At 37.2% G+C, this 15734-nt stretch overlaps 1 protein-coding gene across 1 annotated transcript in view; it reads left to right on the top strand.

Annotated features, from left to right (window-relative positions):
* TLL1 (tolloid like 1) overlaps positions 1–15348 on the top strand; it is a 133688-nt gene extending 118340 nt beyond the window's left edge. The window contains exons 17-21 of the mRNA XM_082050525.1: positions 390–515; positions 1920–2047; positions 6135–6348; positions 11445–11695; positions 13342–15348. Coding sequence (XP_081906651.1) covers positions 390–515; positions 1920–2047; positions 6135–6348; positions 11445–11695; positions 13342–13476 — 854 coding nt within the window. The 3' untranslated portion in view covers positions 13477–15348. The remainder of the gene's footprint in view (positions 1–389; positions 516–1919; positions 2048–6134; positions 6349–11444; positions 11696–13341) is intronic.
* The last annotated feature ends 386 nt before the right edge of the window (positions 15349–15734 follow it).

The raw sequence follows: 15734 nt of genomic DNA on the forward strand, positions 1-15734 counted from the left end.
TGTGTTGTCCATAAATTATACTCCTGGTTTTTTTTACTGAAATTAAGCTTTGAATAGGATATTTATGAAATTTTTACCAGCTAGACGACTTGAAAGAGTAAATACTGGTAACTGTCTTATCTCCTTTGATTTAGTTTATTTGTTTTACTAGTGTTCCTCTCCCTTAGGAACTATCCCTCATTTCCTAGAAAGATGAGACAGACCATTAGTGCCATGGTGCAAGGTTGTAGGCTGTGCAATGAGTAGCTAGAACTAAGGTACCACAAAACTGCCACACTGAGAAGAGTGACTGTGCCCTCTGGACTCAAACAATGTGCTAAACCTTTTTTGTTTTGATAACGAGGACCACTGCTAGCTGTGACGCTCACCCAAACTTGTGTATTTCTTAGACAAGGATGAGTGTTCAAAGGACAATGGTGGCTGCCAGCACGAGTGTATCAACACAGTAGGAAGCTACGTTTGCCAGTGCCGAAACGGATTTGTGCTACATGAAAACAAACATGACTGCAAGGAGGGTAAGTAGTTAGGGATTTGAATGGTTGATTATATGCCTGTCTTGCAAAAAGGTCTCTACAGCTCTCCTTCCAAATAAAAGAAAGGAAATAAAAAGATCTAGGTAATGGAGGCTTAAACATTTGGGCTTAAACACTCTCCCACCCCCCTTTCTTGTCAGCTCTATCCCCAGAACTTATGTGTGGCTGAGTTTGAGATCCACAGGAATGCAGTTTGGAAAACTTGGGATCATTGTCACAGAGTGCTACTTTTAATAGTTCTGTGAAGTGCAGAACATTTAAGCCTGTGATAGAGTATTTATCAAATGCTATATTAAAGACAGGGATAGAGTTTCTGGAGAGAAGCCTGGTAAAGTTGCTCCTATCTGCATCAGTTAGTTTCCTTGCAGTCAGCTTGAAACTGCATCTGCCCTTTCTGATTTTATTTTAGGAGACATATTCAGATAATCTAAATTCCAATCAAGTCCCTATGCATCTTCCTATTTGCTGCTCAAGGTGTGGCTACCTCCAATGAAACGGTAGTCTTTGAGGACTTAAGCAGAAGTTATATTATCTGCAAATGAACCTTAAGCATGCAGTGTCATGTGAGCTACTGTAATTTCTCAAGGCTGTATTCTAGCATGGGTTTAATTTGTGAGTAAAGGTGTGCCCTTTGTGAATCATTTGCATTTTCACTGGTATTGGAATGATACTTGCCTGCTCTGAAACATTCTTGTTGAATAATTCTCTGATATTTAGAAAGCAATTTGGGATTGTTAAAAAAGATATAAAAATGAAACTAGTTTATTTCTTTCCTTCTTTAAGTTTTAGTTCTCTGCATTTATTCACAGAGATGCACTTCCACCGATTCAGTTACAATGTGAATGACTAAGCTGTTCTTGGTACATAGTCACAGTTTAGTCTTAGCTGTTCTCTAGTTGTATAGATGTCCCTAGAAGCTGTGGTCTAGATGTCGAAATGGTTGGTCTCTAGCTGCAATATGAAAATTAGTGAGAAGAGAGATAAATAAATTGTTCAAGAAATATCATTTGAAGTTGGAGTAACACGATTTCTCATATGGGTTTTCATACTTACTTGTATGTAGAATAGGGGGAATAGCAAAATATTTGATTAAATGTTAATACTTATTTATATTCCATTGTAATATTTGTTTTCAAAAAAACCCAAGCCACCCATAGTAAACAACAGTGTATGTTATACAAGCAGTAAACAAGCATACTGGGTTAATTGCCATAAAGTGTATGCCAAAGGGGAAGAACATGATTGTGTACACTGAAGAGCACGCTTAGCTGTCTTCCTAAAGATCCTTTCCATTCAGGAGGTCCCCTGACAAAAAAAAAGAGTACTTTTCTGGCTACCTGTGCATGCAGATGCCCAGACTAACTGATGCTATCACTGTTGGCACAGCTGAGTGTGAACAGAAGATCCACAGTCCTAACGGCATCATCACGAGTCCCAACTGGCCTGACAAGTATCCTAGCAGAAAGGAGTGCACGTGGGAAATCAGTGCCACCCCTGGGCAGAGGGTCAAATTGGTGAGTTTCTGCCTAGCCTTATTTTTTTCTCTTTTATTCCACCAAACCTGCTTCTCAAATGACAATTTAATGAAAAGAACCTGTTACTAAACTTTACTATCAGTTTGCAGCCCAGAGGTAAACTGTTCTAAAAACCTGCTGACTCCTGCCATTTCCTGGCCAGCTGTGGCTACTCAGTAACACAGAGCTGTGAATTTGAATTTTTGGTGATTGTAAATACTCTGGACAGCAAAGGGCAGGATGAATACTTTCCTCCTGTCAGACTTCACTGTATCATTGTTGCAATTCATATAATTTGCACAATTTTTTTACAAATATGCCAGAGGCCATTTACACAGACAAAATTAGAAGTTAAAAACAGTCTACTCCACACATCTTTGGCATTTCTGTTCTGTACTTTTCAAGGAGGAAAAGAAGATACAAAACCGAAGAATCTGGACTTCTTATTGAAAAGTGGCTCCAGATTTTAACATAAGTAGAAGACCAGCCTAAGCAGACTTATGTGACCTTTGGATTCAGCTGGCTGAGGACAGTGCTGGTGGCTGAAGACAGACTAGCAGAGCTTGGGGAGCTTTGCTGGTCTACTGAGGTTAAGTAGCCTCCATATGAAGCCAAAGGCATGGATTTGCCCAGTTGAGCTCAGCCCCAGTGCTCCTTCAGCCAGAGTACTCAGAGAACAGCCACAACAAAGGTGGCCTTACATATTTTTAAATCTGATAAATAGATTTCACAAATGCTTTGGAGCAAATAAACTTAAGAAGAGAGATGTTTCTGCTTCAGAGAGTTAGAAGCAAATCCAATATTGATGCAAGGATGAAAGGAATGTTGCCATCTCATAATTGTTGACCTTAATCAAAACCATAGCCCTGTTACTGGTGCTGATGTGGGATCATGTATTGATCCCTGTTCACCAGAAGTAAAATGGTCAAACTATTCTGAAGAGTGTGGGGGTGGTGGAAATTGAGTGGTGTGCATGCTCTGTCTGTTCAAAGGGTGCAAACCAGGTTTTTGATTCAGGTGTCCTTCCTACTGCCACTTCTGAGCAAGAGTTGTTCATCCTGGCTGAATAAACCAAAAATTCCAGCATTCAGATTTCTTCAGTGAAATATCGTATGGTCTGTTTTAAAATAAAAGGTTTTAGAGCCTGAAATCTACTTTTCTATGCAAGCCAGTAGGGTCAATCTACTAAATCCTGTGTGTGTAATATCTTTGAAGTCTGTCTAGGACAGCAAGATGCCATATCAATAATATTAATAATATTAATATCATGCCTCCACTACGGATAAATATTTTTTCTTGCACTTTCACACCATATTTAAGTTTGCTCCTCACATTTTACTTAGTCAAATTGAAGAAGGAGAGAACTGATTTCTTCATGGTAACAAACCACATGAATTGTGAGACTGTGCTTAATTTTTTGAGAAGGGTGTGTGTACCGAAACTAAACTTTTGTTGTGATTGCTCTCACTCTGATGATCATTGAAAAGCCTCTTCCTGAAAAGGCTAAAACTAAGCATTTGTTGTATTTGGGAAGGCTATGAAAAAATGAAATGTATAGATAAAGATTGCTTTGAAAATGTATGTAACAGAGAGAGCAATTTTCATAAGCTAATCAGCTGGCTGTTTAGAAGAGACAGACTCAAGTGTCCCATTCAGGCAGCTACCCATAAGTACCACCAGCATATCTACTCAGTTGAGTGCTATAGATAGAAAGGGCTGGATGCTCAGAAGCTATATGTAACGTTTCTGAATACCATTCCTGCTAATGAGACAATTAGAACGGGGGCTGTAGTCATGGTGGGGTAGACATTCAAAAGTATTTGTCCCAGGAAGGTGGAGTGTGATTTAATTATACTACCAACTTTGTGAAATCATCTGTGAACACTGTTGGCAGCAACTATTCAGTTATGTCCAACTCTAAGGAAAGTTTCTGTGAGTTCTCCTCTTTCAAGTCCATTCTTAGTCCACTGCTGGGAACGGAAAGCTTTTAAAAAAATTGAGATCATCTCTGTGTCCTTTGAAATATCAGGCATTTTGAGCTTATGAAAGACTTAAGATCTGCTTTTCCTTTAAAAAAACAAATTTATTTGATTCTCTTTGTAATTGACAGAATCAATTGCTAGAATCGCAACAGATTTAGAACTTTTTTCTGTTCTTCTTTGTGGGACCAAATATAACATGTACTGTTCTCCTGCAGGCTTAGGAATCCAAGTGATAATTCAAATATTAAAAATAATAGGTGTGTCTTTCACTTCATGGTGTGAAGTGCTTCCTAGAGAGTGAATTTTTTGAACTGATGAGAGTGAACAAAATGGATATCATTTTCCTCTAAAAGAAAAAGAAGTTCTGCAGGCTGCTCTTGGATCACATCTAGTGCTCCCACTGATTTCAAGTTGGCTTGATTGAATTCTATATTTAACTAACTCTCTGACAGTTAGTCTCTCAGCTTTCTGTTTTGGTTTTTTTAATCCTTCAGATTTTATTTGGATATAAATGACAACACGTACTTGGCATCATAAAAGTAGGATGGCTGACTACAATTAAGAGCAGCAGGAGGGGCTGCTGCACAGCTGTTTTCGCTGCCTCCACAGTTCCAATCCCTTAATTTAAAACCCCCTAACTTTCCAGTGAAATGAACCTACATCCACAGCATCATGCAACTCTTCACTTTTCGCAAAACAGAAATGTTATTCTGAATATTCCGGTTCTTTGGGCAAAAGACTTTGTGTCAGCTCTTTATATTTCCTTTAGATCAGCTGTTTATATAAATTACCATTACATTTCACACTGACTGGGTTCCACAAGGGATTCAGCAGGTCAGATTTGCTTTTGTGTACCAGATAGAATACATAATTGAAACATATGTATATTGTCTTCTCAGTGTTGACATGAGAATAAATTATTGGATATTAAGCTTTAGGTTTCTTGATGAAATTTATCCCTGGTCAAAAAGTCTTATGTGAAGTCTCTTAGATGTTCCCTTGAAATAGATTTGTTGATACCTGTCCAGTCTTGGAAGACACTATTGTGTCTCTATTTGTCTGTATTTGTAAAGCAGGTATTCGTTGTGTGTGTTTAAACAGTTTCTGTAGTGTATGGCATACACTTTTCAGAAATGCCTTTAGTTGGACACAGAATTTGAGAAACCTTAATTCCAGAAGTTTTTAATAGTAAGTTGGCCAGGCTCTGATCCAAAGGACTTGCAATTTACAATTCTTAATAGGCCCGAATTTGTCCTTGCAAGCCACCATAAGCAATGACAGAGACTGAGAAACCCTAGGATCTCAGAAACTATGATAAATGTTTCAAAGTATAGAAGAAACATCACAGATTTGAAATGAAGTAAAGTTTGTGAGCCTCAGTTTGTGTTCAAACTATACCAGCAATTTGAATTTTCATGGGAGAGCTGAGGACAACAAAAGAGTGAAGTTTTGTAATAAATAATCAGCATAATATTGTTATTTTTCACAATGATTTCACTAGCAAAAAAGTGATCGTAGCATGAAGGGTACAGCCTGAAATATTGTTAGTATTGTAATAATAAAAAATAGATCTCTAGATATTAAGTAGAAAATATAGCCTTCATGCATAGCCATTCATGTAGAAAGGTTATTCACAAAAGCTTTAGTTGCTGTGTAAGTTTGGAAAAACAAGAGGGGGGTGCATTATGTTTTGCAGGTGTTTCAATCAGTCCTCAGCTACCTGAGGAATCAGTAGTTTCTGACTTTTTTGCTGTTTTGATGTTCTGTGAAATTTGGAATAATTCTACAAACAGTACAAATGCAAAAGAAAAGTGACTGTATTCTAGATTTAATATTCTCTTATGGGTATTTGTTGGCTATAAATATTCTAGTCCCTTTCTATATGAAGGGGAATCTTAAAGTCCGCTGTCTAAATTGTTATTCCACTTTCTCAAAACCAGTATGTTATTCAAAGCTAGGGGCTTGTAGGGGCAGTAATGTTAAATCTGTCAGTTTAACTACATGTACTATGTATTCTGAAACACACTAACAGTACATATGTACCATAGAAGTACAGTAAGCACAGTACTACATTGAGTCATTTTGCCTTCTTTTTTTCCCCTCAGACCTTCAATGAATTTGAGATAGAACAACATCAAGAATGTGCTTATGACCACTTGGAAGTATTTGATGGTGAAAGTGAAAAATCACCGATTCTGGGACGCTTATGTGGCAATAAGATACCAGATCCTCTTATTGCTACTGGAAACAAAATGTTTCTCCGCTTTATTTCTGATGCGTCAGTTCAAAGAAAAGGCTTCCAAGCAATGCACTCTACAGGTCAGAAAAATCAAGAATGTGCTTTACTAATAATTTCTCCCTTGTTCTTTAGTGGAAGATTCTTTTGTAAGAATGGGATGAGCTAACAGATTAGACAATGTTACAACTAAATCTAATGAAACCTTAAGAACAGTAAGAAAAGTCTGAGATTGCAGAAAGTATTTTCTAATATTTTAGACATTTCTTTCTCCTCCTCTCTCTCCCTCATAGATAAGCAATTAAAAGACTCTGAAAGAAAATCTGATAAAAAGAAGATATTGGCATAGACAATCAAAGAGATATTAGGATTCATTCCACTAGTTTGCAAAGCATTCAATAGCTTGTTATTGTATTTGTAATGGCAATGCTTCACTGGGGCATGTGATACACTTCCATTACTTTCCTGTTCTAACCTAAACAAAAGCCTGGCTTTTGTGTAAACAGCTATTACTTTCCTGTAGAGCTAAAAAGTAAAGACAAGCCAAAGAAGAATAAGAAAAAAACAATGTTGAAGACTTTCTTAGGACCTTAAGAATATAATCTCCTTCATATTTACCATTTAATTTTGTTCTTTGGCAGAAAGCACTGAAATTACAAATAGTGTTTTGCAATTGCATTGTTAGATTTCTTGAACCATTTTGGTAGCATGTGCATCATTTCCCCGATGTTACTTGGCTTACAGTGGCCCCTAGTGCCGAATCTCTAAATTTCCAGTGCCTGCTGTAAGACGAGGGGGTTTTGAGTGGGTTTTTTTGTTTGTTTTCTTCTTAAGCCATAGTGTCTGTACTCTTCAGATTTCATTCTGTATTTGGCAATAAATATTAATGCAATAAATATCTGTTCTAGTAGACAGAAGATAGTAAAGGTGATTATTCACTGTTAACATCATGTGACATTAGCCAGAGTATTCATTAAGTTGATGAACAAACAAATCCTCATATATCAGTGTTAGCATTTTCTCTTTTTTTTCCCCCTTCTGCTTTGTTAAGAATGATTCTAAAACTGTGTTAATTTAATTTTCCTTTCAGAAAACAACAGTAGGCAACAGTATTTGAACTATTCACTCTTTATGATCTGGGCCTGGAAAGTGAAAGTTTAGCTACCTGTTATTAAATTTGTTTTTCTTGTGGAAAATCCTATTTTTACAAGCATGCTATTGTTTGCCTTTCCTACCACAGTAAGCCCTTCCCTTAGATGGAAAATTAGATAACAACAGTAATAATTACTCATTTTTAAATTTCCTTGGGGTAAATAGTTAAAGGTCAGAACTCTTGTTAGAAACAAGTGTTGTAAAACTACCATCTCATTTATTCTTCTCACTTTCAATTTGCAGAATTGGAGCAGTCACTATGTGAAGGAAGTTCAAATGTATATTCCCTAACTTTTAAAGATTACTAATTATGTTATGACTTATTGGATTTATCTGCTGGGTTTTATGTGCCTTAACTGTAACATGCATAACAGTGCTTTTCTGAGAAAATCTGAAGAATAAAATCTGCCCAGTTTTTGAGAATGTTGTAGAAATTATGAAGTTTGCCTTCATAAGAGAGGACATTTATTTCTGCCAACTGCTGTTGCACAAATTTCCCACTAAGTTGACCAGCGCATCACCAGCGTGTGCTTTGAGGTAGCGTCGGGATGAGAGACAGCTCAGATCTTGCAGCCTTTTGCAGCAGTCTCGAGCCAAACACAGATGCTCCATGGGAATTTTAGCTTTGCGCTTTGAACACATGTAAATGAATAGATATCTAACAAGTGTATAGACAGTGAATTATATTTCCCTATTTCACTTTTTCGAGCAAATAATAATTGACGGTGTGCAACAGAAGTAGGCAATGTTGCGCTCAGTCCTGCATAGCTGTGCAGACAGGCAGAGAGAGCTGAGAAAGCTGCTTCCTTCGCTTATGACCTGTTGACAGAATTCATTCAGGAGAAGGAAGAACTTGTGTAATATAGCAGCAGTGAAAGAATAACTGTGTGCTATGCACAAAGGTGTCTGTTCTACTGTATTCCTGGCATATTCATGATTTAATGGCCTCTTATTCTATTAGATTCTGATGATGATATTGGTTTCCCTTCTGTGACGCTTTTTGGCTTGAAATAATTTCCGAATTCCAAATTTCCTTTGAATATTTCAGAAAACAGGATAAAACTGTGGCATCAGAGGCAGTAAACTTCCAAAAAATAGATTGGACACAATCTGTTGCTCTGGGTGGATCAAAACTTAAAAAATGCTGGTTTTAAAGTGGAACAGAGTTTTGGAAAGAGATCCTGTTATATTTTCCCCACTCGAAAAAGGCATAACCCATCCAGAAGGAATTTATAAAAATGCTTCTGATAGAACCTTAAACATCACTGTTCAGGGAGTGATTTGGTTGCCCTAACACAGGCACCTAGTTCCCGTCTGGAGGGCCTCATTTACGGTACCTGGTCTCCAGCCACTGCTGCAGGAGATTGCAGGTCTGTTGAATGCTGCAGGTCCAGTTCCAATCTGCCAGCCCTGAGAGGATGTCTCTGATGAATTTGGACATATCAGATATCACTCAGTTTAAGATTCTGTGTTACTTCCAAAATGACTGTAATAATTCAGTACGGCAATGCTGAATCAAATTTATAATTTTGTTTTACTAGTTCCCGTACTGTGCATTTAAACTTTTCCCATCTGTCCAGCTTGTTAAACAATCAAGAGACTTCTGCTTGATTTGCTTGTACCTAGAGCAGAGCAGACGTAGCTGCTCAAGTGAAAGTGTGATGGGTGGTACAGCTAGGTTAGTTTTGGTATCAAGCCTGCACAAGCGGTGCTGTGTGGCACTGCTCTGGTCTGTGCAGACCCATCACAGCCTGTCCCACATATCCTAATGCAGCACTGTATCATGCAGGATGCATGTAGACTTTTGAAACTACAACTTAGTCCTTAAGAAATTAAAAATTTGACTTGTAATTTGTAAAAATGAGACTTTATACTAAAATATAAGGCTGTAATCTATGGGAGAAGGGCAGGGGAAAGGGAATTGCCATTTTCTGTGTTGTTAGTATGGCTATAACTCTCCTTTAAGCTCCTGTCCACTGTAGCAAGCAGAGAAAAAAAATGCAGACAGTTCGCTAAACATTTTCTCCTTGCCAGCTGTTCTGTGTCTTCTGTGTCTGAAGCAGGGACATGTTGGCAACAGTCCACTCAGAAAAAATAAAAAAAAAAAAAGAAGGAAGTAAATGTAATGAAGAATAGGAAAAACAAAGCAACACAAAACAAAAACACAAAGGAAAATAAATCAGTATATTAGAATACCCGTGAGAAATAATTGTTTGACCTACCTTACTTGACAAATTTTCTTTATCATATGCATATTCCTGCTCTGGCAGGGGAATTGGACTAGATGATCTTTTGAGGTCCCTTCCAATCCCAAACATACTGTGATTCTGTGATCTATCTGTTGTTTAAAAGCAAAAAAGTTTTGAAACTTCAGATTGAAGATCATGCATAATGGATTACTCTACTTACATAATTTGCATTTCCTGTTTTGATTCCTTCATTTCCTTATTAAGGAAAAAAAAAACATGCTTTTTAAAACCAAGGATTTGCTTATCACTATCTTCAATTCCCAGCTGAAATGTGACTCTTCACAATACAACCTCGCAGTTGTTCATGTTCAGTGTGGGTGGAGTCCATGACAATGAAGTAAAATTCAAATATCCCTTCACTAAATCTTAGAAATGTTTGAGTCTTGCAATTTGTTTCAGGTTATTATAAAATGACCAATTTATAGTATCTACATTTGATGAAAATGCAGATAGATTTATCTGATCATTTATAAAAATTGGATCTACACTTTTGAGTCCCAGGTTTTGGTTCAAGCTCATTTGCACTTGATGCTTTTATGGGTGCTATAAGGGATGGTTTGTTTCTAATGAGAAAACAAAATTAACTATGCTGATTTTATTTAAATCTTTGTTCCTGTAAAGTAAAAAAGCCTCCACCCCTCTCCTTGACACATAACAGGCAATGCATTTTTTTCTTTTATGTACAGTTTTTCATTTGTTGTTGGTTGCATTGTAATAGCACTTTTAATTGGCAAATGCATAACATCTCTATATTTAAGTTACTGTAGAAGATAAATTCAGGGGCTGTTTAGGATGGAATACTAGTTTTAATTATAGCTGCTGAAAATATTTAGGAAGGGTAAAGTAGTAACTACTGTGTGTATATATATATATATAAATATATATGTATATAAAATTTTTTTTCAGTGCATTTCCAGCAATTTGTGTTCTCCAGCAAAGTGGCTAAAGAACAGCTTACTCAACTATACAATGAAGTTAATTCATCTTAAATTATAAAATTTTAAGCAGTTATAAAAAAGCTCTAAAGCACCACATACATTTTGCTACTGTGCACAAATAGTGATTTATACTGAAATAATGAGTTTGGAATAAGGCAGGGATCTCCTGCTCAGGACTTGCCTCAAGACCAGGCTTTCAGCTACAGGACTTCCTCTGGAAGTAGCAGCTTTCTCCTGGCCACAATCATTTGCAGAGGAAGACCTGATAACATCCATGAACTACGCAGCAACAAGTCAGTGAGCTTGGCAATGGTGTTGAGTATAGGGCAGGGTGTCCAAGCACCACATGGTGGTTAAAGCTGGCACTCCTGTGAAACACAAGGCTTTTGCACTTGATTGCTGGCTATATGTGTACTAGAGCTGATCCTCCCTTGCCAATTGCAAAGAGTGTTGTTAACCTACCTGGAAATGTTGTCACCACCGAAATGTGGATGCCCCAGTTACCGTATTTGCCTTGATGACCATAAGCACCTCTCAGGTGCCTGCACAAGAGACATTCCTTGTAGCTTTGGTGTTCCCTGTCTTCTTGTCTTTCACTTGAAAATCAGAAAATGTGATCAAGTCCCTGTAGTTATAAAACATATTTTATATAAGAAAAACTCAGAATTATGAATTTGTATTCATACTGGGTAGTACTTCACTCTACACCTTGTTTGAGTGACCCGCTCGTGGCATAAAAACGCTCTCAGCCTGAATAATGCCAGGCATCTCTGAAAAGAAAATGCTAATTGACACTGACTGAATAATCTTCATCCTTTTTTTTTTCCTCCCTCCATTTAGAGTGTGGTGGTCGGCTGAAAGCTGAAACCAAGCCCAAAGATCTGTATTCACATGCTCAGTTTGGTGATAACAACTATCCGGTGCAGGCGGATTGTGACTGGCTCCTGGTGGCAGAGCGCGGCTATCGAGTCGAGATAATATTTCAGACTTTCGAGGTCGAGGAAGAGGCAGACTGTGGTTACGATTACGTGGAGCTCTTTGATGGCCATGATAAGACAGCTCTGAGACTTGGTCGATTTTGTGGATCTGGGGTAAGTAACCAGGTACAACAAATAGAATAAGAAAGACAAGGCAGAGGAAGGAAAAGGTCAAGAAGGGATGAAGTCCAGTTACTACACCTTGTAATGAAGAGTTGATTATCTACCTCAGACTTTTTTTTTTTTAAATAGAAATTTTCAGGCTTGTAGCACAAGTGTTCCCTGGAAATATTTTCAAAAATAAATATTCTTATCTAGTTTTTGACCAAACTGTTGTAATCTTATGTTAAGCTTTAGGTAGCTGACAGTGGAGTGTTTTATCAGCACCCAAAAAAATAGTTAGCAGATTTTTACCTTACAGAGAGAGAAATGCATTGGTGTTGAAAATTATCATATTAAAATTCTTTCAATTTGAATGAAGAAGTCACATTTTACAGGGAGAGGAGCTCTTGAGGAGCATTTATAATATGCTCATCTATTAGTTACATTCGATTTTAGGAAAAAAGTGCTCTTAAGTTGTGTGATCAATATGGGTCTTAAGAAAACCGTATACAACTCTGACATATTGCAACTGTGAGGCATGGGGAAAATTATCCAGGTGACATTCTGAAAAGGATGTATTCTATTTCTCCTGTTAGACTTGCATTGTGCTGCTGGCGACCTGCCTTGTGAAAGCTGGTGAAATGATTCCACAAGTCCTCATCAATTCTTTCTATGTGTGCAAGTGGAAGCACACTTACTTTCACGCATACATCTTTGCCTAGAAAAGATGTTTGAAAGCCTCTGCATGAGATGTTAGGATCTTTTAATTAACCATGTGACACTTTTTTGATTCAGCCCCAGTGCTGGATCAAACATCTCAGTTGTTCAGATGACTTACCTGTAAGATGGCTTAAATGCTTTTAGGGCATTTTTGAACACTTAACGTTGCAGGAAAGGTGTTATCACTGAACTATAGAGAAATGCTACAAATGAGCCCAGCATTTACCAATTTACACAAAACTACTTTTCTTTGCAAGTTGATGGGAGAATGGCTCAACCTTGGCTGGATTTTTTTTTTTTTTTTTTTTTTTTTTTCTGGGGGAGGAGGTGTTGCTGTGTTTTATTGTTTTGTTTTGGTTCTGGTAAAATATACATGAATGACTTCAGTCACTTGTATGACTCCAGCAGAACTATAGAAGGCATCTGGGATGAACAAAAGAACTAGGAGCTTTGTTTTCTTTGTCTCATAAGAAAAGATTACAGAGATGCTCTGTACTAATTGTAGAAGTTAAATCAAATTCAGAAAGTATGATGCCACATTGATTTATATTGTGTGAAAATACGCCTTTCAGGCCCAGACCTCAAGACTGAAAGCATGCACATTAATAAAAAGCAAAAAAATAACAGGTAATTCAGAAACTTCTGCCAGCAGATAAAAATTCAAACGTCATGATTTAAACTGACTTCCAGCTTTAATGTGTTTAGAGTGTCATCTCCTCACTCTGCCTCAAAAATTCCTAGCCTCTAATTGAGAGCTGAATGAGATACAAGTATTCTGTCTGATGATGTCAGATGGCACCATGTGAGACCTAGTGGAATGACATGACAAGGCATAACTGGAAAAGAGAAAAATCCATACCAAAAAAAAAAAACTGTGAATGAAGGGAATAAATACACAGAGTGGACAGATAATTTATTTGTTTATTCATTTCTTTTAGCCACCAGAAGAAATTTATTCAGCAGGGGAAGCTCTCTTACTTCACTTTCACACCGATGATACAATCAACAAGAAAGGATTTCATATACGATACAGAAGTATAAAATATCCAGATAGTGTGCACACCAAAAAATAACACAAGAACCTCTATGGCAGAAAAGGAGAGTGAGAAAAGAAAGAACGCACAGTGGAAAGGAAGGAAGACGTGTCTTTTTTTTTAAACTGAAGTTATTAGCACAAATGTTTTGTATGAATTCAGTTGAAATGAAGACTTATAAGAGCAGAGACTGAAATAAAATGAAAAAAAAATCACCTATCCCAGTGGAATAGTCAAGATGATGATGTGCAGGCTCCACACTTGGCTATCTGTGCAACGCTTGTGAAAGGACTTTGCGTGCAGGGAGAATATAGTAACTTTTCTTAATGGTTTGACATTTGTCATAGATGTGTGTAGATTCAATCAGTTGGATTCAGGGGAAGTGACCCTGCAGACCCTTCTTCCTCTGACAATTGTATGGTGTTCAGGAGGAAAAAAAAGCTCTTTCAGGTCACACACTCAAAATACTGTCCTTATATCTAGTTACTTTGACTTTGTATTCTGTATACAGTGTGTACAAGGACTTGGAAGAAGATATGAAATTGGAAGGTCTTCCTGCATTGTTCTGTATTTTTTACCAATTAGTCTGTCAGGTTATCAGTGTTTTCAAACTGGAAAATCCTACTTCTGAAACATAACTGATCTTTAGAGTATTTTGTTTTACTAATGACTGAGAAGTCTGAACTGTTATATTGGTCATCACTAGTTGACCAGTTGCTAGTTGACTGAATTTGAACAGTGTAAGCATCTGAAAATGTTTGGTTTACTGGTTAAGTAAGCTATCTCTGATGATGTGCTCTTATTTTGCACTGAACATAGAAAGAGACTGAGGTGAAAACGTGTCCTGAATCAAAATCTGTATTCATGAGAAACAGAAATAGTCAAGGATCACCTGAAACTCCTCCAACTGACTTTGTTTTCAGCAGTACCTTTGGAACAACTACTAAGCTTTGGACCCTTTCGTGAATGAGCTAGTTGTCTGGCTTAGCTACTCAGAAATGAAGCTGCAGTAGTATCCAGGAAGGAGGTTTCACAAAGTGTTTTTTTATCTGGAAGTTAGAGTATCTGTGATGGTGAGAAAAAAAACCAAAACAAAAGAGACCCAGGATGTGTTTGTTATCAGAAGTGAATTCCTATGGTGCTATTCCATGAACATTAAAAACAAAAACAAACTAAGAAGTTTTAGACTTTTGAGCCAATAGCTTGCAAATCATGAATGTCTCACTACGCCTGGCTGCATCTGGAGAAGGAAGGCTTTACTGCTCCAAGGAGAGTGGGTTGCAACGGCAGTGCTAGTCCTGTGGAACAACTACTATTATTGCCTTAGAATCCTCGCACACAGTCAGACAGATCTTCCTGTAGATACTCCTCTAATTTGATATATAATTTGATGACTTGGACATCTTAGCGTATGCTAACAAAAGGATCTTCAAGCAAAAGCCCCATCTGCAGAGTGAGATCATCTGCTGTAAATACAGTGACCTGCTTTTGATGTAGAGATATGTTACGTTTAGAACTGAGATATTCTATGTGCTTTAGGCCAAACATGGCTTTAGTCATAATGTATATGCATTATGTAAGTATTGTATGAATGAGTGCTCCAGAGGAGTGAGAGGTATTGTATGGATGGAAAATTAAATTGTTTCTTTATGTGCCAAGTTCTATCAGGACCCTGTTTGACTGTAGCAACTTTTCTTTAAAGGCTTCATAGACAGATAATGAGGACTTCTGGTTGGCAAGAATCAAGATTAAACAAAGTATTATGTTTCACTTAAAAGAAATATTATTTTGATATCCTTTGATGTAAGTTGCTACTCAGATTAGCTTAGTTTCTGTTACCTTACTATGAACATACATTGGCACTAATAAATCTGATCTTTTTTTTATAAAAATAAAAACCAAATGTCTGTATAGGTGTCTTTGGTTGTTTTAACAGCACTATTGCTGCTCATATATTACCATTTTCCTTTCCAGACAGTTTATGTGCACGAAGTTAAAAAACTGAGTAACTTCTGTGGTTTTGTAACACTGCTCCGCTATTCTTTTGTTTCTTTTTGGGTTTTTTTGAGGGTGTTTGCACAAAAAGTTAACTGCAAATATTTTCCCCAAGGTCTTTTACTGCAAAATTCAGGCAGAAATCTTCAGGCAGAAGTCTTCCGTTTCTCTAAATTTGGCTTTTTTTATTCCTCTCAGGGTTACTATGACAACAACAGGGTTAAGCCAAGATTATTACTTTTTGGAAGGGTTAGTTGTTGTTGTTGATTCCTGCAGGTCCCTGTATAAATCCTACTGTCCCA

This window comes from Streptopelia decaocto (genome assembly GCF_964273445.1).
Source record: "Streptopelia decaocto genome assembly, chromosome: 4".
Lineage (NCBI taxonomy): Eukaryota > Metazoa > Chordata > Aves > Columbiformes > Columbidae > Streptopelia > Streptopelia decaocto.